The 26,376-nt window shown below is 38.3% G+C and overlaps 1 protein-coding gene across 1 annotated transcript in view; it reads left to right on the top strand.

The window, feature by feature from the left end:
• Positions 1-26,376, top strand: part of Ctnna1 (catenin alpha 1) — a 121,966-nt gene that overhangs the window by 26,397 nt on the left and 69,193 nt on the right. Inside the window, exons 4-7 of the mRNA XM_057788402.1 lie at positions 15,191-15,357; positions 15,819-15,938; positions 22,836-23,105; positions 25,584-25,787. Of these exons, the coding sequence (XP_057644385.1) occupies positions 15,191-15,357; positions 15,819-15,938; positions 22,836-23,105; positions 25,584-25,787 (761 nt within the window). The remainder of the gene's footprint in view (positions 1-15,190; positions 15,358-15,818; positions 15,939-22,835; positions 23,106-25,583; positions 25,788-26,376) is intronic.

Here is a 26,376-nt window from a genome sequence, read left to right as displayed (position 1 = left end):
TAGGTACATGTTTTAGGATAATTAACTGTTTCCTAAAGAGTACAATGTGAGTCTGTATTTCCTTTCTCAAAATTTAAGTGTGTTTTACTTCTCTTTGACAAATATGAATGTTTTCATGTAGGTGGAGACTCAAAGAGTTGATACAGTGCACATGGTGTGAGAGTCATCATCCTTTTGGTATTTTTAGTATGTTCACAAGGTTAAGCAACCGTTGTCCTAAGTTCAGAGCATTTCTGTTACCCCCAAAGTCACCTTTTACTCATCATTAATCACTGATGTCTTTTATATACAGTAGGTTCTTTTTCTTTTTAATTTTTAAAGACGGAGGTCTTGCTACTTAGGTCAGACTTGCCTGGTACATGGATCATTTTGCCTTGGTTTCCCAAATTATCATTAGTATTTGCCGTCATGTCTGCCCCCATGCATATGTATTTCAATAGTTCATACAGAGGAGGGCTGCCTCGGGTTATCTTAAGTGTATTTAATGAGTCCTTGAATAATGAGAGTTCTGACTAGTAGAAGAAGGCACTTAGCTGCCTAAGGGACATTCACCTGACATATGAGATGATTTAAGTGATTAGAAATGGAGAGCCAGGCTGAGCTGGTGCACACCTTTAATCCCAGCACTTGGGAGGCAGAGACAGGCGGAGCTCTGAGTTTGAGGCCAGCCTGGTCTACAGAGTGAGTTCCAGGATGAGCCAGGGCTACACAGAGAACCGTTGTCTCACAAAAAGGAGGTTTCAAAAACAGGACGGTAATGTTAAATTGGTTGTGGGGAAATGAGGAATAGTTTCTGTATTAATTGCTTTGTCTCAGTTGTTATAAGAAAATACCCGACAAATGAAACATAAGGAAGCTATTTTTGGCTAAGAGTTGCAAGGGATACTGTATAGCCTGGTGAGCCAAGGTGTGTTAGCAGGACAGAGGTGTGTGGTCTCATTGCTCCTCTAGTCAGGAAGCAGGGAGTTATGAATATTCTCAGTTAACCTAGTCTAGATAATCCCACATAGATATACCTAGAAATTTGTTTCCATGATGAGTCTAAATCTGAACAAATTGTTACTCAAGGTAACTATTACATACCTTCTATTGGAATAGGATTTTACTTGATGGTTGTTGTGAGGCTTGCCTCTTAGAAAGCTTAGGCAGGAAGATTGAAAGTCACACCTGGGCTACATGTCAGCCTTTATCCTTAAAAAAAAGAAAGAAAGAAAAGAAAGAACAACAACAACAACAACAAAAAACCCACCAAGCTAAAACAGCAGGGCTTGTAACGTTGGGCCTCATCAGCATTTTGTTTCAAAAGCTGATGATAGGGGCTTGCTCTAATACCAGTAGCTTCGTCCCTGCTGCTCATGTATACACCTGGGTGAAGACTAAAAGAAGCAGAGGCACACCTTTATACAGTCTTGCATTGTTTCCAATAACATTTTTTTCCCCCCAGGAAAGAGGCCAAGTCTAGCAAGGGCTACAGAATAGCTTTGTCTTGGGGGGAGGGGCACCAACAAAAAACAGAAAGAAAATGAAAGAGGGTTCAAGTTAATGATTGAGTAAAAGCAAATCTTCTAGGAAGAATGTATGTTAGAAAAAAACAATGGGGCCGGCTGGTTGACTGTGTTCCTCTGATGGGGAAGACATTCTTTTAGTAGTGTCCTTAGTTTTTTTTTTGTTTTGTTTTTTTTTTTTTTTTTTTGGCTTTTCGAGACAGGGTTTCTCTGTGGTTTTGGAGCCTGTCCTGGAACTAGCTTTGTAGACCAGGCTGGTCTCGAACACACAGAGATCCGCCTGCCTCTGCCTCCTGAGTGCTGGGATTAAAGGCGTGCGCCACCACCGCCCGGCTAGTGTCCTTAGTTTTTTAGTTGCTTTACAGATACCATGACCAAGACAGCTTACAGAAGGACATGTTTATTGGGGCTTAAAGTTTCAGAGGGCTAGTTAAGAGTCCATGATGATCTTGCTTGGGAGCATAGAGGCAGGCAGGCATGGTGCTGGAGCAGTAGTGGAGAGATTAGAGAAACACTGGGAATGGTGTGAACTTTTGAAACCTCAAAGCCCATCCCAAGGGACACTTCTCATTCAAGAAGCTCCACCAACTGGGACCAAACATTCAAATATATGAGCCTGTAGAGACAATTCTCATTCATATCACCAAAGCAGAAAGGCTGGTTTTTTTTTAATGTTTTATTGTAGAATTTATAATTAGGACACATGGGCTCGAAACATAAATTAATAAAATGAATATGGAAAGAATGATGAGAAGATAAATACCAGGTTAGAAATCTTCCTTAATGTGTTAGAACATTGGATCTTGAAATTTAGAAGAAAAGGGAATGTCAATCCAGTGAAGTAGGAGCACATGCAGATTGTGCTTGGGGAATGTTGAGGCTCGTGCTACAGGACAGTGTTAATGGAGCACTGGAGACAGGAAAAGGTTAGGAGAGTCTGGAGGTTTGTCTTGTATGCGCAAGGTCCTGGGTTTGATCTCAGAAAAGATTCTTCCCCGTAAATGGTCTAGGAAATTACTATTTTCTGTGGGTTTTTTGTTTTCAGGCTCAGGTTAGTCTTGACTTTATTCTTCAATTCAGTCTCTCACTTTTATGTATGTTATTACCCTTTCTTTCTCTTGGACAATTCTTGATAATTGTTCTTATTGTATATAGTTTTGTATTAGGCTTAGAACTTTCTTATTTAGACAAAAAGGGGAAATGTTGTGGGAATTCATTCCACCAGTAGCTTTGGGGTACTGGCCTTAAGGTGTGTCTTGTCTGTGGACATGATCTGTTAAGAGAGACAGGTCAGTTTACATGAACTCTTGGATTGTAAAGACTGGATCAGGCCGAGTGAAGCAGCATGTGGCTGGTTCCCAGCTCCCTTGGTCCCAGCTCTGTGGTTCTTCTACAGGTGTGCTCTTGGCTTAGGGCACTATTTAAGGAGTGGCTTGGAATGCCAGGCGTGGAAGGGAAGAACTTTAAGGGAATGATATAGGATCACAGGATTCTATTGTTGGGACAGGTTCACAGCTTCCCATATGCTGCTCCAGTACATAAGTGATACAGAGCTCACTCCCTCAGGAAGCAGCTCTTTCCAGTATTGGTTTGTGTTTATTTTTAAAACTTTTTCTTTTAAATTTAAATTGAAATGTTTTCTTTAATTTTAAGAAATTCTACCATCTGGGCAGCATCAAATATAAGGAAAAGAGGTGGTGCATGGGAGAGTTATCTTTGAGCTTTGTACTCCCGGGAAGGTTGAAGAGGTTGAGAGATGCAAGAGTCTAGAGGCAGGACTCTAAGCCTGGACAGGTTGTCACTGCTGTGTGCTAACAAGGGGATGGAGGGAAAAATGTGAAGGAATAAGTTTTCATGCGTGTTAACGTGTGCAAATAACTGTTCTTTTAATAGATAAACTAAGGGAGTTGGTACATGAAATACTATGTCATTTATTTTCTTGTAACCTGAATCATTCTAGGAACATGTTGAGGCAATGGTGGGTGCTAAGAACTGAGGCAAATTATTTAAATTTGAAAGTATTTGTTCCAGGAACTTGGGATGTAGCTTAGTTGGTAGAGTGCTTGCTTAGCATGTTTGAGACCCTGGGTTTGATCACAACGTCACATAAAACCAGGCAGAGTGACATTTTCCTGTAATTTCATTACTCAGTAGGTGGAGACAGGAAGTTCTAGGTCATGGTTAGCTACACAGTGAATTCAAAGCCAGCCTGGGATACATGAAACTTTCTCTGAACAAAAAAGAAAAGGGAGAAAAAACCCCTCATCTCAGCATAGAGCCATTTGCATTCAGCGCTGTCAATTTTTAGTCAAATTAGCATTGCTTGACAATATTTGGTCCAGTAATTTAGTTATACTCACAACAGTCAATTCATAGGCTGCCTTATTTTAACTTTTTACTTAGACCTGTAGATTTTATATAACTACTGCCACAGCCAAGGTACAAGGACTTGTTCATTTTTTTTTCAAAGATCTCATCTACTTCTTGATATTCACTCCTATACCTCTCCTCCTTCCTGAATCACTTTGTAATTCTGTCCTTTTAAGGCTGTTACATTCATCTTTTGAGATTGGCTTTTTCTCCACTGAGAATGATGTCTGATTTGAAGGTCTATGTAATAATTGTTTAAACTTTTAACTGCTATTCTGTAGAATGGTTATGACTTACCATGGGAAAGTAGAGATGCCTCTTGCATTTTATCCTCTTAACAGTTTTTTTTTGTTTTGTTCATAAAGATTTTGTTTTATTTTAATTATGAATATATACGTATGTGTCTGTATTTATGTATGTGATATGTATGTGGGTCTTGGTGCACTTGAAGGCCAGAAGATGTTGGGTGCTCTGGAGCTGAAATTACAGGCAGTTTTGAGCTGCCTTATATAAGTGCTGGTAACCAAAACTGGGTCATCTGCTAGAGAAATCTGCAGTCTTAACCATTGAATCATTTTCCGGTCTTTTAACATTTTCTCCCCTACAGTAAAACTTTAATTTTGATTAAGTCTACTGTATTGGTTTCCCATACCATTTATGAATATAAATTCTTCATGAAGATTTTTGTTTTCTTTTAAAATTTTGTATTATCATTTAATCCTTCCATCTGTTTGTCCCTCCCTCCCTCCCTCCCTCCCTCCCTCCCTCCCTCCCTCCCTCCCTCCCTCTCTCCCTCCCTCCTTCCCTCCTTCCCTCCTTTCCTCCCTCTCTATTGGTCATTGGGGGTGTTGAGACAGGTTTCTGTCCTGGAACTTACTATGTACATCAGGTTGGCTTTGAATTCACAGAGATTCCTCCTATTGGGATTAAAAGTGTGTGCCACTATATCCAGCTACTTTTATGTTTTTAGACTATGTATTTAAACTTGAGCTGTTTGGATTGTATTTTTTTTTAAAATCAGGTTTAGTGTTTAGGTCACTCTCTCCTCCCCTTTTGCCTGTATAGAACCCAGTTGCGCCAGCATTGTTTGTTGGAAATGTTGTCTTCTCTCAGTTGAATTAATTTTGCACATTTGTTAAACAATCTGTTGATTGTACTTGTGTGGAGTAGATATGGATTCTGTGTTTCCTTCCATTGATGTATGAGTCTTCATTTTCCTTTGGCCAGTTCCACACAGCCTTGGTTGTATAGCTTAATTATTTTTTTTTTATTTCTTTGACTGAAAAAGAAGTAACTTGAGGGAAGAAAATTTTATTTCACCTCACAGTTCCTGGGATAGACTGCTCACGGCTGTGGTAATGGACTCTTCTGCCATCTGGGTGGATCAGGAACAGATGAGTGCTGGTGCAAAGCTGCCTTCCTCCAGCCCTTAAAATTCTTGGAAAAAACTCTCTTATTTGTATCATGTAGGTCTTGGGGATAAAACTTAAATTTAGCAATAATTATAAATATTTAATTAAAAAAATTCAGCTGGGAGGTGATGGTGCACTCTTAAATCCCAGCACTATGGAGGCAGAGGCAGGTGGATCTTTGAGTTAGAGGCCAGTGAAGAGAGGTAAAGAGAGTTTGTTTAGTACATGGCCAGCAAATCTAAAGAGAGTGCTTTAATATTTGCTTTGCAGTATCCCTCCCCACTTCATGTCTGTCTTTATTTATTTATTTATTTATTTATTTATTTATTTATTTATTTATTATGTATACAATATTCTGTCTGTGTGTATGCCTGCAGGCCAGAAGAGGGCACCAGACCCCATTACAGATGGTTGTGAGCCACCGTGTGGTTGCTGGGAATTGAACTCAGGACCTTTGGAAGAGCAGTCAGTGCTCTTAACCGCTGAGCCATCTCTCCAGCCCACCCCCCCTTTTTTGGTAGTAATTGTCTTAAGATTTTGGAATTTCTTAAGTTCTGGCATTTGGGTCAGTATTCCATTTTAGATAAACTTTGCTGAATAATACCATGTATTGTAGAGATAAGATTTCAGCTTATTGGAAGCAACCAAAATTGTTCTTTTGAGTATCAATCTTTATATGAATCAGTCCCTCCCTCTTCTCCTCCCTTTCTTTTTGAACTCACTATATAGCTGATCCTGGCTTTGAATTCTTTTTTGTTTTGTTTTTCGAGGCTGGGTTTCTCCGTAGGTTTGGAACCTGTCCTGGAACTAGCTCTTGTAGCTCAGACTGGCCTTGAACTCACAGAGATCCGCCTGCCTTTGCCACCAGTGCTGGGATTAAAGGTGTGTGACATCACTGACTGACTTTGAATTCTTGATCATCTTCCACCACCTCCTGAGCTGAGATAACAATCATGTAAAATATGACTGATTAGTTTCAAAGCTAGAAAGTTTGTCTATCAAAGCTCATGACTTTATAAACATAGTTATCTCCAACTACTTTTTTAAAAAAAGATTTATTTATTTATTTATTATGTATACAGTATTCTGTCTGCTTGTATGCCTACAGTCAAGGAGAAGGGCACCAGATCTCATTACAGATGGTTGTGAGCCACATACCATGTGGTTGCTAGGAATTGAACTCAGGACCTCTGGAAGAGCAGCCAGTACTCTTAACCTCTGAGCCATCTCCCCAGCCCTTGACAAGTGTTTCTACCTTGCAACGCTGAGTCACTCAGCATTTGGGAAAAGATTAAGGTTAAGCCAGTTCTGTTTTCAGATTGGTGTAGTAACTTTCTTCATTAGATCTAGTAAGTTAGCTAATTTTTCTCATAGTATTACTTTGAGTTCTGACTTGCTCTTTGCCTTTTTCTTTTTGCTGCATGGGTAAAATTGTCCAGTTTTTTCCTTCCTTTGTGTGTCTGTCTTCATTCATCCTTTTATATATCTAAATCTGTTCTAAGAACATCCATTGCATTTCCTACTCTTCATGTGTTCCTAAGGCCTATGATTAAGTTAAAAAAAAAAATCAAAAAACCAAACAAAAAATTGTTCATAATGCCTCATGCTTCCAGTCTCATTGCTTAATTCTTCTCTTGCTCTTCATTTTAGTTGAAAGCAAGAGGGAAAGCAAAATACAAGTTCTGGGAACCATTAACTGGTTGTCATCTGGAAGCTTTATGTCTTAGGTTACATGTATGTCTCAAACTGTAAGTCTCTAGGGTTGGTGCTATACTCTCTTTGACTTGAGATGTGTCAAGGATGCTGTCTGCTTCTGGATCTGTGCCCTTATGTGAGCATATGCTGCTCTGCAGAGATTCAAGTGCTAATGCAGCCAACTTGTAAGTGAGGAAAGAAGAGTGAAATCATTGAATTCTAATGTTTCTTACCATTTTGAAATTGTTCCTCTTTTTAAAGATCTGACTTGTTAAAGTCATAAAAATAACACCCATTGAGATAATGCTTTTAAGTTATAGCAGGTATTATTACTGTCTTAACACATTTGTAGAGTGTAGTAGGGGAAGTTACCCTAGTGTTTTGTTTTTCTTTTTAACAATTTTTTTCTTTTTTAACATTTATTTTATGTGTACAAGTATGTACATTAGTATGCTATGTCATGTGCTACTTGGAAATCAATGGACAACTTGAGGTATTTGGTTTTTTCACCTTATCCTGTTGTGTCTGGGGTAGGTCATCCAGCTTGATGATAAGTACCACAACCTGCTGAGCCAGCTTGTTGGCCTCTTAAAATTTTGAGATAGGGTTTCATGCCAACAAGACTGGTCTCCAACTGGTTATGTAGCAGAGGATGATCTTGAGCTCTTGAACCTCTTACCTCTTGTTTTCCCTAGTGCTGAGATACAGGTGTGCACCATTGTACTGGCTTGGTTTTTATTTATTTATTATTATTATTATTATTATTATTATTATTATTATTATTTTGAGACAGACTCTTATTCTATAGCCCAGGCAGGCCTCAAATTTGCATCAGTCCTTCTACCTAAGCATCCCAAATTACAGGTGTGCACAACCATACCCAATTTAAGTGTTAACATTTGCCTTTGGCATGACTTCAGACATGATGTTGCAGTAACTTGGTTTCTACTAGTTAATTTCTTAAAGAAAGTGATTCCAAGTTGAAATGCATGTTGTGCATTTATTTGAATGTGTAATCAGGAAGCAAGTGTCTCTCTTTGGAGTGTTTCTGAATAGCAGCAGGGCACACTTGAATTAGTAAGGAAAATGAGAACATGAATATGTGTGGTACTCTATTTTAATTTAAAGAAATATTCTGCCAACTATAAAAAGTGGAAAATGCAAAGTTTCTTTCTGTGCCACCAGGGGTTGGGAGGCGAATAGATTGAGAGGTTTTCTAGGATCTGTGGATTCAGATTTAAATAACTTGATATTAGCTTGATGGGGTTAGGTTCACTTTCAAAAGATAAAGTATTGTGAAAAGTGCCTGTCAGAGGTTCTTGGAATTGTGTGTCATGTTTTCTGTAGTGATGATGTATCCAGGGCCCAGGGTTTTTTTTTTTTTTTTGCCAGATATCCATCAGTGAGTGCAAGGTGAGGGTGAGGGGATTGCCACTAGTGGTAGAGTAATTGATTTCCTTACTTCCTTCTTTCTCATTTCTGAAATTCTCTTTCTTTAGGTGTTGAGATCTGTGGCTTATGTTAAACTCTTAGGTATAGGATACTGTATGATAATGTTTAATGTTTGTTTCTTGCTACTCTGGGTAGAATGAAAAAAAAGATGATTCTTTTTGGGGAATTGAGAGGAAACAAAGTCTTATCTTATAGCTCAGATTGTCATTGAATCTGTGATTTTTCTGCTCAGCTTTCTGAATATTAACATCATAGCCATAAGTTGCCTTGCCTGACCTTAAAAAAATTGTGTGAGTGTGTGTGTGTTTGTGTGTGTGTGTGTGTAGTAGGTAAGTAGTGGGTAGGAAAGGGAGGGAGGGTGAGATCTCCTGTACCCAGGTTAGCCTTCAACTTGATGTAGCTGTGGATGTCCTTGAGTGTTGCTGCTTCCTGAAAGGTGAGATTACAGGTATATGCTACCAAGCCTGGCCGAAAGAATTTTAAGCAAAAGTTTGCTTTTCAAAAACAAAACACCATCAAAAAGGAACAGCTATTATTATTATTATTTTGTACTGATTTATTTTGATACCAAGAGCAAAAAAATAAATTACCTAAAATTTTGTAACAAAAGAATCATGTTTGTGGCTGGAGAGATGGTTTGACAGTTAAGAGCATTGGCTGCTCTTTCAGAGGACTCTGGTTCCATTTCCAGCACCCCTATGGTAGCTCAACTTTCTGTAATTCCAGTTTCAGGGGATCCAGTACCATCTTCTAACTTCTGAGGGCTCCTTTATATACATGGTAGACATGCATATACCCAGATACACATACACATATAAAAGAAATTAATTTGCAGTTTGTTTTCTGTGACTATGCTTACATGGGTACATTGTGCTTGATTGTGCCTTTTTTTAAATTTTATAATTCTGAAAGATGTTTAGAATGCAGTTACTTTTTCCCTATAATATAATTTTATGAGTGTATAATATTTTTCATGGAGTGAGACAATTTAAATACACTATTGTACCAGCAGGCTATAGATTTTAATTTTTCCTGTGTATGTGTGTGTATGCTACAGTGAACTCCTGGACCAGCCAGTTATTTCCTTCACTGCCTGGGCTCTGTAGATGGACCCAGGTTTGGTGGCAAGCACTGTTACTCATTGAGCAGTCTCACTGGCCCTAAGGATTTAAAAAAATATTGTTAGTGTTTTTCATTTTTTATAGTTTTAAGCAGTTTGATAGACACAATGACGTATGTAAATATATGTTTAAGTTTTAAGTAAAAGGCTGAAGGCAGATAATGAGATAAAGGAGAGGGAAGAGGTTTCAGGGCATTAAAATCCTGATGAGTTAAAGAGAATAAATTGAACAGAGTCCTGAGAAATAAGATAGGTTTTAGAATTTTCTGAATGTCCATAAAATTGATCTTGAAACAGATAATTTTAACATATTTAAGATGCTTAATATTACTTAGTTGTTTACCTGGGAGCTTCTGTCATTTTAACACAGGGCCCTTTTTTCCTGGTCTGCAAAAAAACATATCCAGACGATGTCTTAATTTTTTTTTTTCTGTTGGATTTGACAATAACAAAAAGTATGCTCATAAAATGTTTCAGAAGTGCTTTCCTAAGCTTCGTGTAATAATTGAATTTGTTTTCCTGCAACAGCTGTAAATAGAAAAAAATAACAGTAAGATTGGGTTTGCAGATAACTACTTTACCTGTGGTTTACCCATATATTAAATATCTGATTTTTGTAAACCCTTTAAAAAGGATTTTTGAAGCCAGGAGCAGTGGTACATCCTTGTAACCTCAGCATTTAGGAGGCTCAGGCAGGAGGAGCATGAGTTTGAGGCTAGCTATAGACAGTCACAGGTTAGTCTATTTCAATCTTCCCTGTGGTGCACACATTGTGGTCCCCCTTTTCACTATGTAGCACTAATTCTTTTCTACCTGTTGTTTAAATAGAAAGGAGAACAAATCTCATTAATAAAGACACTTGGGACAGGAGAACTGTAATTTATAGCCATGTTCCTCTGCTGACAAAAAAAAAGGGGGCACTTTTTTTCCCCGTCTCCCTCTTACCTTGCCCCTACTTTTTCCTGTGTATCACCCTTCCTCCTTCTTTTTCCTGTGTACTCTCCTTCCCCTTCTTTCCTTCCTAGACTTTGAATATAGAAAAGTTCTGGTCAAGAAGCAAGCTATAAGTATCTTTAAGGGGCTGGAGGTATGGCTCAGTCATTAAAGAGTGCTTCCTGCTCTTGTGACTTGAGTTTAGTTCTTAAGGAAGCACCTGTTTCCATGGCTCCAGCTCCAGGGCATTAGACATCCCTTCTTGCTTCCTTGTGCACACACAAATACACATAAATAAAAATAAGATATCATTACTATCGTTTCAGAAAAAATGATAAATTTTGTTTTTCTTGGAGTTTTCTTGGCATAGAGTGTGGGCTATGGGGGTGTGAAACTGTTGATGTGATAAGTGAGGGAGATGAGAACTCCCTTGAGGACTAGAGAGAATCTCAGCTTGGAAAGGCCTTTTTAAATGTGGAGAAGTTAGATGGTTGTGTTGGCTCAGCAGATTAAGACACCTGTGGCTGAGTTTGGTTCTGGAATCCATATGGTAGAAGGGGAGAACCAACTTTGGCAGGTTGTTTTCTGACCTCATATGTAATGTGGCACCTGCATCTTTCAAATAACCAAGTGAATAAATAGATGTCAGTAAGAAAGCAGTGAAAATGTGGAAAGATTAAGGGTCAGTAAGGTGAGTTTCCCAGACTAGTAAATTGCAGTAGGACCAGGTCCGTTTTTTAGAAGTAACTTTCTGTGCTGTACAGGTTGAGTGAAGGAGGTAGCTGCTGCAACAGTTCCTGCTAGAAGCCAACATCTACTTTATTCTTAAGAAACTTGCAAACATGACTGTTCCATTTTTCTTTTTCTTTGCCATTTAAAACAGGGCTTCATATCACAAGCTGCCCGGAACTTGCTACATATCCTAGAATGGCGTTGAACTTCTGATTCTCATGCCCTGTTTTCTCAGATTGTGGGATTACAGATATGTTGGGAAGGGGCTAGCTCTTTGTGTCAGAAAGTCAAGATCATCCTCAACTACATAGCTAACCTGGGCTACAGAAGACTTTGTCTCAAAACAAAGAAACCAACACACTAAATACTCACTATGAAAGTAAGCAAACAAACAAAAAAATTAGTACAGCATAGTAGATTCTCTTTGTAAGATGTGGGCAGCTCATGCCTCTAATCCCAGCACTGTGGAGGTGGAAGAGGCAGGAGGGTTGAGAGTTCAAGACCATTTTCAAGTATATAAGAGTTTGAGGCTACCTGGCATATATGAGACACACTTTATTTGCTTATTTATTTTATTTATTTATATTTTGGTTTTTTCGAGACAGGGCTTCTCTGTTGCTTTGGAGCCTGTCCTGGAACTAGCTCTTGTAGACCAGGCTGGCCTCGAACTCACAGAGATCCACCTGCCTTTGTCTCCGGAGTGCTGGGATTAAAGGTGTGCGCCACCACTGCCCGGCACTTTTTTTTATTTCTTGAAAAATTTTTGTGTGTGTTATGTTTTTGTCTGAATGTATGTCTGTGTACTATGTGTATGCCTGATGTGCTTGAAGGAGGTAGAGGTAATCTGACACGGGTGTTGGAATTTGGACCTGTGTTCTCTGGAAGAGTAACCAACAATCTCAATCAATCTCTCTCTCTGTCTCTCTGTCTCTCTGTCTCTCTCTCTCTCTGTCTCTCTGTCTCTCTGTCTCTCTCTCTCTCTCTCTCTCTCTCTCTCTCTGTCTCTCTCTCTCTCTCTCTCTCTCTGTCTCTCTCTCTCTCTCTCTCTGTCTCTCTCTCTCTCTCTCTCTCTCTCTCTCTCTCTCTCTCTCTCTCTCTCTCTCTCTCGTTTTTCGAGACAGGGTTTCTTTGTAGCTTTGGAGCCTGTCCTGGAACTAGCTCTTATAGACCAGGTTGGCGTCAAACTCACAGAGATCTGCCTGCCGAGTGCTGGGATTAAAGGTGTGCACCATTACCTCCCAGCGAGTAGCCAACACTCTTAATCACTGAGCCATCTCTCTAGCCTGAGATACCTGTCCTCCCCCCTTTTAGGTTTAGGGTTCAAGTTAAAGAAAAACCTAGCCACTTCATTTTATAATTATCCATCTAACTTCCTTATCTACAGCTGTCTTTATAAATATAAAGTTTGGTTGCTTTCAGGGGATATAGTTAAGGTAATTGATTTTTCAGGAAAGTCTATCTGAACCCTGTTCTAATAAAGGGCCATGGGCTTATTTTTGTTTCCTCATTAACTGTTATCTTTGATCCAGAAGAAAATGTTTCGGGGTAACAGATACGACATCCTGGCAGATGATGTAATAGAAGGTTCTCTATTTTTAAAACTTTTTTTTTTTTTTTTTTTTTTTTGGATTTTTGAGACAGGGTTTCTCTGTAGCTTTTTGGTGCCTGTCCTGGAACTAGCTCTTGTAGATCAGGCTGGCCTCGAACTCCCAGAGATCCGCCTGCCTCTGCCCCCCGAGTGCTGGGATTAAAGGTGTGCGCCACCACCGCCCGGCTTATTTTTAAAACTTTTAATCATTTTTGCTTTTTTATGTTTTTGGTTTGTTAAGACAGGGTCTCTCTGTGTAGTTCTTGCTGTCCTTGAACTCACTATGTAAACCAGGCTGGCCTCCAACTTAGAGATTCACCTGTCTCTGCCTCCTGAGTGCTGGGACTGAAGGCATGTGTCACCACTCTCAGCAACTGCTTTTTTTCCTTCCTTTAATTTTATGTGTTTGGATGTTTTGCCTGCATGTATATCTGTGTGCCATATATGTGCCTGGTGCCCTCAGAGACCTGAAGAGAATGTCAGATCCTCTGGAACTGGAGTTGCAAGTGATTATAAGCTGATCCAACTCTAGGCTTGAGGAGGATTCTGACATCGGAACTCAGGTCCTTGTCTCACAAACACTTTTACTCCCTGAGCTGCCTTGCCAGGTACAGAATTCTCTTAAGTTTAATCTCCTTTATATCTTAGTAAATACCACATGTGTTATTATTGACTAGAAGGTACTGGGAAAAAGAGAGTAAGTTCTCAGTTTTTATTGTTGACCATGTCATCTGGGATAGCCTTTTGTTGATCTGTAGGAAGAGTGCTTTGAACTCAGAAATGCACTGTAAAGACTTAACTGACACCTGTTATTTACTTATTTTGAGACAGGGTCTCATTATATAACCCTTCATATCCTGGAACTCGCTAAGTAGATCAGTCTGGTCTTGAACTCAAAGAAATACAGCTGCCTGATTTCCTAGTGCACCATCACTTGATTTACTTTTGTTTATTTGTTTGTTTATTTTTAAGACACAGGATTTCATGTAACCAGTCCAGGGTGGAACTTCTTATATATTCAAAGCTGACTTTATAGTTCTGTTTCCCTCTTGAATCCTGGGAGAAAATTATTTTTATTTTTTATGTGTTGTAGGCAATGATATATAAAGAGGTTTGCATGTCATGGCATGCATGAGAAGGTCAGAGTTCAGTTTGTGGGAATTGGCTCTCTCCTTCCATTATGTGGGTTCCAGGGATCAACTGTGGTGGCAAGTACTTTTATCTGCAGAGTCATCTTGCTGATCTGGCTTAATTATTGACTGATTTTCTGTTTTTAATTTTACAAAAAAAAAGTGCTTATTAAAATCTTATTGGGCCAAGGAGAAGGTTCATTAAAGTGCTTATACTACAAGTGTGGTGCTTGCAGTTTGAATCATCAGAACCCACATAAATGTTTGGATGGGTGTGTTGTGCCACTGTAGTCCCAGCACTGGGAAGGCAAGGACAGAGCTCCCCAGTAAGTTGGCTAGCCAGATCAGAGCGCTGAACTCAATGGGTAGACCTTGCCCCGACCCCCACATGTGAAAAAGAAAATAATCTTATTTATCTTACTGTTTCTTTACAGGGATGGCCTTTAAGCAATCATTTGAACTTGGTTCTGCTAGAGGCTTGTTTGTATATCTGTTCATCGTTTTGTGAATTCAGAAGTTGTTTTAATTAATTGTTGGATTTTGTTTATTTCCTGGATTTTGGGGAGGTGATTGATAGGGAAACTGGGTGAAACTTTTTAGCCTGCCAGCATTGAACCAGAAAGTCTTCTGCCTCAACCTCAGGAATGCTGGATTATAGTTATGGGCCACCACACTCCGATGTTCAGTGTGACTTTCATTTTTTTTTTTTTTAATTACTAGAAGATGTTGCAGTTGATGCAAGTTTATCTAATTTCTTTTAGTTATTTGCTGTTGTTTGATTTTCTAAAATTTTTAATATTAGCACTGTGCCTGACTGTCACTTTTTTTTGGGGGGGGGGCGTATATTATCATTGAGTTGAAGGAAGACATATTTTTAAGTCTTTTTGTCCTATAGTGTCTAGTCACTTTCTGGGTATTTTGTTTTATCAGTGTTATATGAGGATATTTCACTGTAGTCCAAACGGAAGGGAGAAAAACAGAAACAGTACTCTTAAAATGCATGTATATGTGAAATGAGTGTGTGCTATTTTCCCTTTAAATAAATTAATTAACGGTTTTCTGAGACAGGGTTTCTCAGTGCAACAGTCTTGACTGTCCTAGACTCTACTTTTAGACTAGTCTGGCCTTGAACTCATAGAGATCCCTCTTCCCCTCGAGTGCTGAAATAAAAGGCGAGTGCCATCACAATTTTTTAATAAATAAATTATTTGGGTTAATTTCTGCTGGTTTTGTGTTTTCATTTTCCTAAATAGGAGATCTGATGAAGAGTGCCGCTGGAGAGTTTGCAGATGACCCGTGCTCTTCTGTGAAGCGAGGTAACATGGTGCGCGCAGCTCGAGCTTTGCTCTCTGCTGTTACCCGGCTGCTGATTCTGGCTGACATGGCAGATGTCTACAAGTTACTTGTTCAGCTCAAAGTTGTAAGTTTGGGTCTATATCTATAATTTCTTCTTTGTGTCATAGTGAAGGTGAGGCTGCCCATACTTAGTTTAGCATTAAGATTTAATTTGGTTTTGAACCAGTGATGGCTTTATTCAGTTTCTTCTTTATGTCAAGTATATATAATACTCTACTATAAGTCACTGTTGTCTTGGTTTTACTGAAGAAATTGTAGCGAAGGTGTTCTGACTGTCTTCTTTTATAATACTCCTTGTATGTTTCTGTGTACTGTTAGTATTCTAGAATTAGAAAACCAAAATATAAACTGGTTCGGGGCTCCCCACCTCCTTCTAAGCACTCAGGTAATATGAGGGTATATCAACAGCAATGTGTTTTCTTGGATTGTTTTCTGAATAGTTGTTAAAAAAAGACAGAGTCTTAGAATTTATTCATTTTATTTATAGATTTGTCTGGTTTTGCTTTTGGGGGTTTTGTTTTTTAGGTGGAAGATGGTATATTGAAATTGAAGAATGCCGGAAATGAGCAAGACTTAGGGATACAGTACAAGGCTCTGAAACCGGAAGTAGATAAGCTGAACATTATGGCAGCGAAAAGACAACAGGTACCAGCATGATTCGCAGACATTTTGTAATATTATTTACTTACTTAGTCCTTTGTCTGTTGAGACAAGGTCTTATAGCCCTGGCTGACTTGGAACTCACTATGTAAAACAGGCTGGAGAGTATTTTATTATATCTAGTGGAGAAGACCTAGTTTGTCTAAATTTTCTAATGGTATCATTACTTTTTCCCATTCATGTAGTTTCAATAAGAGCTTAAATTAAGAGATATCTTTTCAGCCTGGCTGCAGTGGCGCATGCCTTTAATCTCAGGACTTGAGAGACAGAAATAGGCTGATCTCTGAGTTTGAGGTAAGCCTGACCTGAAGAGTGAGTTCCAGGACAACAGGGACACACAGGAAAAACCCTGTCTTGAACTCCTGCCCCCCTCAAATCTTTTTAGTATTGTGCCAATAGCAAAGCTATAATTTTCACTCAGATTTTCATAATATGTTTGTTCACATAGTTCAAGGATGTTCTTAAACTTACGATCTTCCTGTCTTATGCATTCTCCCCAATATCTGAGTACTGGGGTTAAAGGCATGTACCAGGATATTTGGCTAAATTGTATTAAGCTAAACATAGTAGCAGTCAAGAACTTGTGTCTAATTGTAGAAGCTTAGTAGAAAGTAATTTTGCCTTAGTTTTAATTTTTCTGTGCCCTGAGTCCATTAGGAGTTCCTTATACTTTAGCAATTCTCAGTCTGTATGCCTCAAACCGTTTGGCAAACCTCTAGCTCCAGAAATATTCACATTACAATTTAGTAGCAAAATTACAGTTATAAAGTAGCAATGAAAGTAATTTTATAGTTGGGGTCACCACAAATGAGGATCTCTATTAAAAGGTGACAGCATTAGGAAGGTTGAGGACCACTGGTGTATATGATCTCAGTGTATTAAAGAGAAATACCAGTAAGTGTGCTAAATGTTCTTGAAATAAGATACCAAAAAACTTAGTTTCTCTGTGTCTGATTTCTACCCTTGTTTGCCCTCTGTCTGTCTTAGGAATATGACCTGTCTGGATGTACCCATGAGCTCACTTTTCTTTAGGTTCCTGTTGAGGTTTGGCCAGTGGAAACATGATAGAAAATCTGAAGAGAAAGGAGAGTGAAGCTGTGCTTTGTATATGCTCTTCCCTGCTACTGGTCTTCGGTCACTAAAAGGCACTCTCTGTAGACCTTGTTTCTAAGTTTTGGTGACTGCCAGCTCTTGTTCCTTCAGGCCTGGTGTTCCAGTAGCCTTATGTTTTGCCCTTCACTTATATCTTTTTTTGTAACAGTCATTATTTTAATTCTTCATTATATTGCCTTTTTTTTTTTTTCCTGTTGAGATTTTGAGTGATACAAGCTTCCCAATTTTTTGGGTTTCACCTTTTCACAGATTATACTTAATTTACCCTGTCCCATCCTGGGATGGAACTTAGGGTCTTGGCAAGTGTTTTACACTCAGCTACATCCCTAAAAGTAATTTGATTAATTCTTTTTACCTTTAGTTTTTTTATTTAGCTCATGGTTCTGAAAGTTTGGGATGTCCAAGAGCAATGTGCCATTACCAGCAATTGAGAAGACCCTTCTTACTGCATTGAACCGACAGAGAGCTTCCTTTGTCAAGAATGCTCGGGTCTCTTCCTTGCCTTATAAAGTCACTAATGTCACCCTTGGGGTTACACTTTTCATGAAGTATTTAATTTCTGTTTGCTTCCCAAAGGCCCCATCTTCAAATATTAATGTGATTTTGGGCATTGTTTCCAAGATATAAACATGGGGGTTGGGTACATTAATACCATAGCCAGAGTAAAGGTGATGGCAGAGGTAAGGGGTACACCTGTGAAATTTTGTAGAGTATGACCTGTGCCTCATTGTTAGCTATGGTTCCTCAATATACAGAGTATTTTGATGTTCAACTGTCATCTATTCATATACAGAAAAATTTTTGAGATATGTATAAGAACTCAGTGCCTCTTATTCCTTAGCTAATCTGCATACTCTGACTTGCATGATTGTTTTCTGAAACACTCCACAACTGTTTGACAATGGTACGGTTGGTGTTTTATTTGTTTAAATCTGTACAGGTACCAGGTATAGTCATTTTTATGCATAAATATCTGATCAAATGTATCTATGGCTACAGTTCTATATTGTTTAGAGGGAAGCAAGAAGAAACTTACACTTGAATTTCCAGTTCTTTTAGTAGAGTCATGTTAGATTACTTAGAGATAAGCTTTTATTTCTTATTTACAGTGCATGGGATGGATAAGTCAGTAGTTTTTATAAAGTAGTTTTTCCTCTGTATGTTTTTTGTTTGTCCTTAGTTTGCTTGAACTATAACCAGATTGGTGAAGTTGAGAAATCATGACACAATCTAAAACACAGAATTCTTTTTTTTCCTTTTCACAGAATTCTTTCATAAATCAACTTTTCATGCTGCTTTATAGCTTACTTTTCACCAAAATTTGAATTACTAATCAGCACTGTATAGCTTGAGGAATACTTAGTGATTGATTTATTCATATTGCAATACTAATACCCACATTAGTGCCCATTTTACTATCTTATAACAAAAACTTGTACAAGGTAAAAATGACTCTAAAGAGGGAAAGTAGAACTTCAGCAACTAGGATAGATGAGATTTGGTTGTTAGTCCCTTCAATGTTTAAAATTTATTCCTAATGCTTGGCAAATTGTTCAGAAAATGCTCACATAGAAACTATTCCAGTTATTTAAGTATCATCACTAGTCAGTACTTGTTATACTTTATTCTTAAAGTATAGATCACTAACTCTCTGAAGCCACAGGATTTTATTTTTAAACAGCCTAATATAGTCTTTGGAAAAGTGGAAGTTTCTTGTCAGACTTGTCAGTGACTTAGGGAGGTCGGGTGTTGGTAACTTATTCTGGTGCCTGTAAATTTTAGGTAGTCATGGGCATCTGTGACTTTGTTTTTTTTTTTTTAAATATTTTATTTATTTATTATGTATACAATAGTCTATCTGTGTGTATGCACGAAGGCCAGAAGAGGGCGCCAGACCTCTTTACAGATGGTTGTGAGCCACCATGTGGTTGCTGGGAATTGAACTCAGGACCTTTGGAAGAGCAGGCAATGCTCTTAACCACTGAGCCATCTCTCCAGCCCCCCCATCTGTGACTTTGTAAGAGACTGAGCTTTTAAGCAAATAGGAATGCTCAGGCTGATTATACATATAAATGTTTAAAGGGAACAGTGGCCCTTTAACTATTTAACACAACAACTAGAGGCTTAAGAGGTTCTTGATGTTATGGTGAGAGCAAAACATTCAGAAAATGCCCACAGAATGTGCATGCGACGTGTTTAAGGCATAACTTGAGTCCTTTTTTTTAATCCTAAACTGGTTGGCCTAGTAGCTCAGGTTTCTTATTAACTCTTATAACTTATATTAGCCCATAATTCTTGTCTGTGTTAGCTACATGGCTTGGTACATTTTTCGGCAAGACAGTCACATCTTGTTTGCTCTGTGTCTCGGTCACTACTGCAGACTGAAACTTCCCTCTTCCAGAATTCTTGCTGCCCCGCCTCTACTTCCTGCCTGGCTACTGGCCAATCAGCGTTTACTAAAAATAATGCAAGTGACAGGATAAAAAACATTGTCCCACAGCACTCCACCCCCTTTATTTAAACAAGAACTCTGAATCTAATATCCATTGTTTAGCTTTTCTCCTGAGCATTATTCATAGCAACTTGTAACCAACATTCTAAACAAAGGGAAATATCCATAGTTCATTTTTTGCGAATGTGGGCATGGTTTTCCAGACTATTTACTGTTGATTGGGGGCGCTGATAATCTTATGAGGACCTAAAGAAAATTTTGAATTATGGTCAAGTCTTGAATGGAATATTCTGTGAGGCTTGATTATCTCAGCCAGCAGTCTTGAAACTGTTCTGGATGTAGAACTCAGACATCTGGGCCATCCGCTCCTATCAGAGATTTCTCAGGGGGGGTCTTCCTTGATCAAACCTGATTTTTCCTAATCCAGAATGAATCCACAGCCTCTCATTTGCTGTGAAAACAAAAGCAAAACCTCTTCTCCAAAGGAACATATCTTTTGACTTAAAATTTGAAGTCAAGGCATTTTCAAAATATATATGTTAGATTAATCCAGCAGTATTTATAATCAAATATCTTTTAGCAGCTTTTGCTCTTTTCTCAGCCATCAAACAATTTAAAGACAACACAACAACATGCAGTATCCAGACTCTCTCTGTATATTTTTCATCTTTACGTGGCTTTATTTTAAACTCTATTTCTTTTATTTTTAATTTTTGGCTTTTAAGACAGGGTTTCTCTGTGTATCTTTGTCCTGGAACTAACTCTGTAGACCAGGCTATCATTGAACTCACAGAGATCTGCCTGCCTCTGCCTACCAAGTGTTGGGATTAAAGATGTGTGCCATCACACCCAACTACTCTCTTTTTTTCTTTTTTCTTTAAGGACTTTATCCTTCTCCCCCCCCCCCAGTCTACATATATTTTTAAACACACTGTAAATTGTTCAGTGGCTTTTTCATCTTTGAATCTATCTTTACTGTATATCTCTTTTTTTCTGACCACATGAGTCTTTAATTTGCTAAACATTATTGCTAGGATTAAAGCTGTGGCTTTGATGGCTGGATCCAAGCCCATTCCTTAGCTTTCTGAAATTCTAGCCTCATGGCCTGGGTACTGGCCAGAGCCATGTTTATTGCCACAACTCTATGGTGTTTCAAGGTCCCTGCCACCAAAAAGCATGTGGTTAGCTTTCAGTTAACACCATTTAAGTATTTCATGGCAGGACCTCTTAAAAGAGCTGCAAGGTTTTGCAGCTAAAGCTGAGTCAGGAAACCTTTCTTAAATGAGAGTGCTTGCCTCTAGCAAGCAGATCCCACCCGAGAAAGTGATGCTATCAGTAAGCCGTGCTTAACTCTATTCTTTTCTGTCTAGAATAACTTCCCAAGCTCTGTCAGGTTTTCTGTGGATGCAGTCGTCCACACGTTGGGCACCATTTGTTGGCCGAGGCTTCTGTCCCGCCCAATCCTGCAGTCATTCAGTCCCAAAAAAACACACAGAGGTCTACATTAATCATAAACTGGTTGGCTCAGGCTTCTTATTAACTCTTATAACTTATATTAGCCCATAATTCTTGTCTGTGTTAGCCACGTGGCTTGGTACGTTTTTCGGCGAGGCAGTCACATCTTGCTTGCTGTGTCTGGATCACGACTGCATAACTTGAGTCTTGAAATGAGTCACAGTCTAAATCCACAGGATTCTGTTTCTGAGTATTCAGCCTAATGTGCTAAGCTACAGGGCATTCGGCATCCTGTGAGCTATTACTCAAAAATTCAAGTTCCAAATGAGAAAAGAATTCTAGGTCGAAAAGTAAACTGTCACTGTGTAAGGCTTGAATGAAGATGTAAACCCCCAAATATATGTGGAGTTGAAGTTTCAGAAGAAAGGAACCACTTAGTAGTGTCTCTAATGTTTAAGAAGTTGTCTAGAAAAGAGAGCCATTAAATAGCTAAGTGAGACTTCTGAGTATTTGACTTTTCTACATTATTTAAATTTTCCTGTTCATTAATAAAACCCCAGAAGACAGATATATTGGGGTCTAACCTGAAGGTCAGAAAAGCAAACAGCCAGCCACTTACCTCTACCTCAGTCCAAAATGGCGATCCTACCTCCAGGAATCCTCAGAATGAAACTGTGTCTGAGAGATGTCTCTTCCTGTTTTATATTCCTCTCTAGGGCTGGGATCAAAGGTGTGCACCACTAGTGCCTGATTTCTGTAGCAAACTAGCATAGCTATTGGGATTTAACCAGTGAGGCTTTTTTACTACTGATCTTCAGGCAATCTTTAATATTTATTAAAATACAAATGAAATATCACTACAGTTCATACATGTAATACTAATCTTAAAATCATTTAAATTTGTATTCTAGTACTTAATTAGTGACGTTAATGCTGAAAATTTATATTCATACGTAAAATACTGTTGGAGCAGATTTAGAGTTTAGGGTTATTCCTCTTCTGTATAGTGATCCACATTTACCAAAGATTCCTGTGTTTTTTACGTTTCAGTAATGGCTGGGTGCCAGCCGTGCTTCCTTCCCATCTTGTGTGTCCTTATTACCTAGCATACCCATCCCACTTAGTGTTCTGGATGTCATTAGTTGGAATACTGCCAGCAGCCTCATGTCCTTGTACTTATGGGGTAGAGGAAATGGAAGAAGGACATTTTCGCTTAAGACCACATTTATAGAATATTATAAGCATGAATTGAAATCATGGAATATGAGCCTTCACTTTATGACTTAATGGCTAGTGACCTGATTGATTTTTCTTTGTGAAGAGAGTATTGTTTTATATTCTGAATTGTTCCTCTGGGTAGGAAAAAAAGGGAAGAGGTGTTGTGTACTTATGAGAATTAATTGCTGGTCATATCCGTACCTAGTTGATTTGCAAAGTTCATATACAAAGGATGTTGTGTTTCATTTTTCACAAAATTCTTGTAATAAACTTAGGTAACTTAAAATTTCATACTATTTCCTTTAAATTTATCTGTATGTACTTATATATCTATTTTAGTTATATGGACCTGATCAAGATGTTTTCTGTTGTGACTTCTATTTCATGCCTTATTTAGTACTTTCTTGGTTCTAGGTACTTTATTCCATTTTATTCCTCAAAGAGCTAAAACAGCTGTAATACTGTTCCTGTTTTGCATAAGAAAAAATTAAACACAGAGTTTACACACAAATGACCACATCACATGGCCTGAGACTTGTGATGTCAGAGCTCCGTCTTAATTTTGGGCTAGGTCAACACAGATATGTCTTGATATGAATAGAACCCTTATAAAAACCTACCAATTTCTTATTTTATTATTTTAGGAACTGAAAGATGTGGGCCATCGTGATCAGATGGCTGCAGCTAGAGGAATCCTGCAGAAAAATGTTCCAATCCTTTATACTGCATCGCAGGCATGCCTACAGCACCCTGATGTTGCAGCCTATAAAGCCAACCGGGACTTGATATACAAGCAGCTACAGCAAGCTGTCACAGGCATTTCTAATGCAGCCCAGGCTACTGCATCGGATGATGCCTCCCAGCACCAGGGTGGCGGCGGTGGAGAGCTGGCATATGCTCTCAACAACTTTGATGTAAGTTATATTTGGAAGGAAACTTGGGGCTCTTCACCATTTGCCAAAAGATAACTGGTTCCTGGGGAAATATGATCAAGGCTTGTGATGAAACCTCATCTTCCAATTAAATTTGTAATCTAAGTAGAAGAAATTATTATAAATCATAAATTTGCTTTATTGTAACTTGGCTAAAAGCATTTTTCTTTTTCTTTCTCTCTTTTTGTAATGTGGCTAAACTTCTGCATTCTTTTATGCAACTTATGTTTCCTGTGTGGTCATGCTTTTTCCTTTTAATATGGTCCTTATTGAGACTCTGAGTCTGGTTCATTCCAACCAGGATTTTGACCATCTGGCAAACGGACCTGTGAGAGATACAGAAGCAAACAGAGTGTGTGTAGGCTTTGTCTCAGGGGACTGATGGTCTAGTGAGAGAGGTATATAAATTACACTGCAGTCATGTTAATCTTACCTGACTGTATGGAAAGATTTCTGTACTCTGATTTGCTTTGACTCATGAACACAAAAATTTAAACACATTGAAACAGATTTGAAATTAAATTTTTATAATAACGCTTTTATAGATTATGCCCTATATCTCCTATGTATATGATGTGTATCTCCTATTATCTTTGGTCCTCACGTTAATGTATTGTGCTTTGTTTTTAATTTTAACCCAAAGTAAGTCATGGCCTCCAGTAGATGGCAGTAGTCTGAGATTTGTTTTGAAACTAGGTCTGTCTGGCTATGTAGCCCAGGCAGATCTCTGTCCTACCATCATGCCTCAGCCTCCCCTCGTGCCACCATGACTAACTTTGTTTTAAACCAATTGTTGGAAAAAACAGGTATAGGTCGCAATCACTTTCGTAATTGAAATGTTTTGAAGTATAGCATCAATGTGATGAAATATATTTTGTTTTCAACAGTTTTTTTTTTAATTTTGGCATTTTGTCTTCCCTATATTGAACATGGAAAATTGTTTTTTTGCTTATATGCACTGACTCAGAACTTTTCATAAAGCATGAGAAGAGGAAGATAGTGTTATGCCTAAAGACAATGGTATTTGCATTGAATTTTTATCAAAAAAAAATTTTTTTATATCGCAGAAAATTAAATTCAAGGTTTCATCCATTCATGCTAGGCAAAATAACACTGAACCTAGCCTCTAATTCTCTCACAGAATTAAACATGGAATGACCTTTACAATTGTTAGGCTGTGTCTTGTAACATACTCTTACCATTGTTTTCTTCTGCTTCAAACTTGGTAACATTAAGTATTTGTCTTTTCAAGGTACTAAGGACCATGTTTGCGCTAAATTGAATAGTAGATTAGAAACACTTGTCTTTTAGGGTCACAGTTTCTTCATTTGTCAGATGACGGGGCTGTACTAGATAATCTTTACATCATAGTTCTGTGACAGTGTTCAAATCTGTGACCATTTCTTCTTCATTTCTGTGGTCCAGAAGGTATCAAGTCCTCCCCCAGGACTTGAAAGTGTTGGAGATTAAATGCGGGGCCTTACACATGGTCAGGCTAGTGCTCTACTAATGAGTTACATTTCCAGCCTCGTATTCAACCTTGATCAGAGAAATCCTGTAATCACCACGTCTAGCAAGAAAAACATCCAGCTAACATGTAGCCTAATGATTAACTGGAGGTGTTGCATGATCACTTTCAAAACCCAAGGTTCTTTGGAAGGAAAGAGAAATGTTTTCTCTTTGAAAAATACCAAGCTTTTGGCAGGAAAAGGAAATGACATTTAACTTGAAATTATTAATGACATAATTCTGTGAAGAAAACAAAATTAAAACCAAAATATTTGGATAGACATTTATTGGTGCGAAGGTCAGTTGTATTTAATAGACATGTGAGTAGTTGACTATAAGTTCATTATAAATGAATTTCTTGAGGAACAAAAGCCAGTACTTTAATTGTTTAAATCTGTCTTACAGCAGTTACAGATTGCACATAAAGAGAGTTCTTATTTTCCTTATAATTATCATTTGATAATTTTAATAACCAGTACTATGCAGGCTGACCTTTAGATGTTTAGGGAAAGTAATGTGAACATGGTATATTGTGTTTTCATTTGTGATAACATATTTTATTCAGACCCTGTTTGGCAAATAGTGCTCTCTTTGAGAACTGATTACTGATACGATTTTGCAACTCACATGGAACTACCTTTGTCTGTTATAAAGAACGCATTTTAGGTTGGGATTGCATTTTTTTAAAAAAATTATTTCACTTTATTTTATGTGTATTGGTGTGAAGGTATCAGATCCCCTGGAATTAGAGTTACAGACAGTTGTGAGCTGCCATGTGGGTGCTGGGAATTGAACATGGGCCCTTTGGAAGAACAGCTAGTGCTCTTAACCACTGAGCATCTCTCTAGCCCTGGAATTACATCTTGATATTTTTAATCAGTACTTTCCTTGCCTTTAGAATAACTGAGGGAACAGAAATGAGTATTGATATCAGTAACACTTTCTCTGTAGAAACAAATCATTGTGGATCCCTTGAGCTTCAGCGAGGAACGCTTTAGACCTTCACTGGAGGAGCGCTTGGAAAGCATTATTAGTGGAGCTGCCCTGATGGCTGACTCCTCCTGCACGCGTGATGACCGTCGTGAGCGCATTGTGGCAGAATGTAATGCTGTCCGCCAGGCTCTACAGGACCTGCTTTCAGAATACATGGGCAATGTGAGTGTCAGAATTTCTCTTTGAACTAAGATGTCTGTTGGTGACCCCCTAAAAAAACTCTCCCTCTCCTCTCTCTCTTTCTCTCTCTCTTTCTCTCTCTCTCTTCATTTATTTATTCACTCACTCACCTATTATTTGTTTGTTTATTTAGTGTGGTGTTTTACCTACTACATGTGGGGCTAGAAAGATGATTCAGTCTTTAAAGTCTTGCTGTGCAAGGGTGTTGACTTGAATTCAGGTCCTTAGCACCTATTTAAAAAGTAGGTACGGTGGTGCTTACCTATAATCTCAGAACTGGGAGGCAGAGACAGGTGGATATCTAGGTCTTCTTAATCAATCAATCTAGCCAAATCCTGTGAGCTCCCAACTCAGTAAGAAACCTGTCTAAAAAGATGAATAATGGAGAGCAACCGAGGAAGACACCAGAGGCTTCCACACACATGTGCACATATGTGCACATATATAAAAGGAAACACATATAAGAAAGAAAACAATATTATAAAATTTGATATTTGACTTTTTTAACTATAGAAAATACCATAACTGTTGGTTTTTTATCTTTATGTGCCTTTCCTTCCCCTTCCCTTAA

The sequence above is a fragment of the Chionomys nivalis genome, chromosome 14 (genome assembly GCF_950005125.1).
Source record: "Chionomys nivalis chromosome 14, mChiNiv1.1, whole genome shotgun sequence".
In the NCBI taxonomy this organism is placed as follows: domain Eukaryota; kingdom Metazoa; phylum Chordata; class Mammalia; order Rodentia; family Cricetidae; genus Chionomys; species Chionomys nivalis.
Note: the sequence above shows the minus strand (reverse complement) of the source record. Positions and strands in the feature narration are given on the sequence as shown.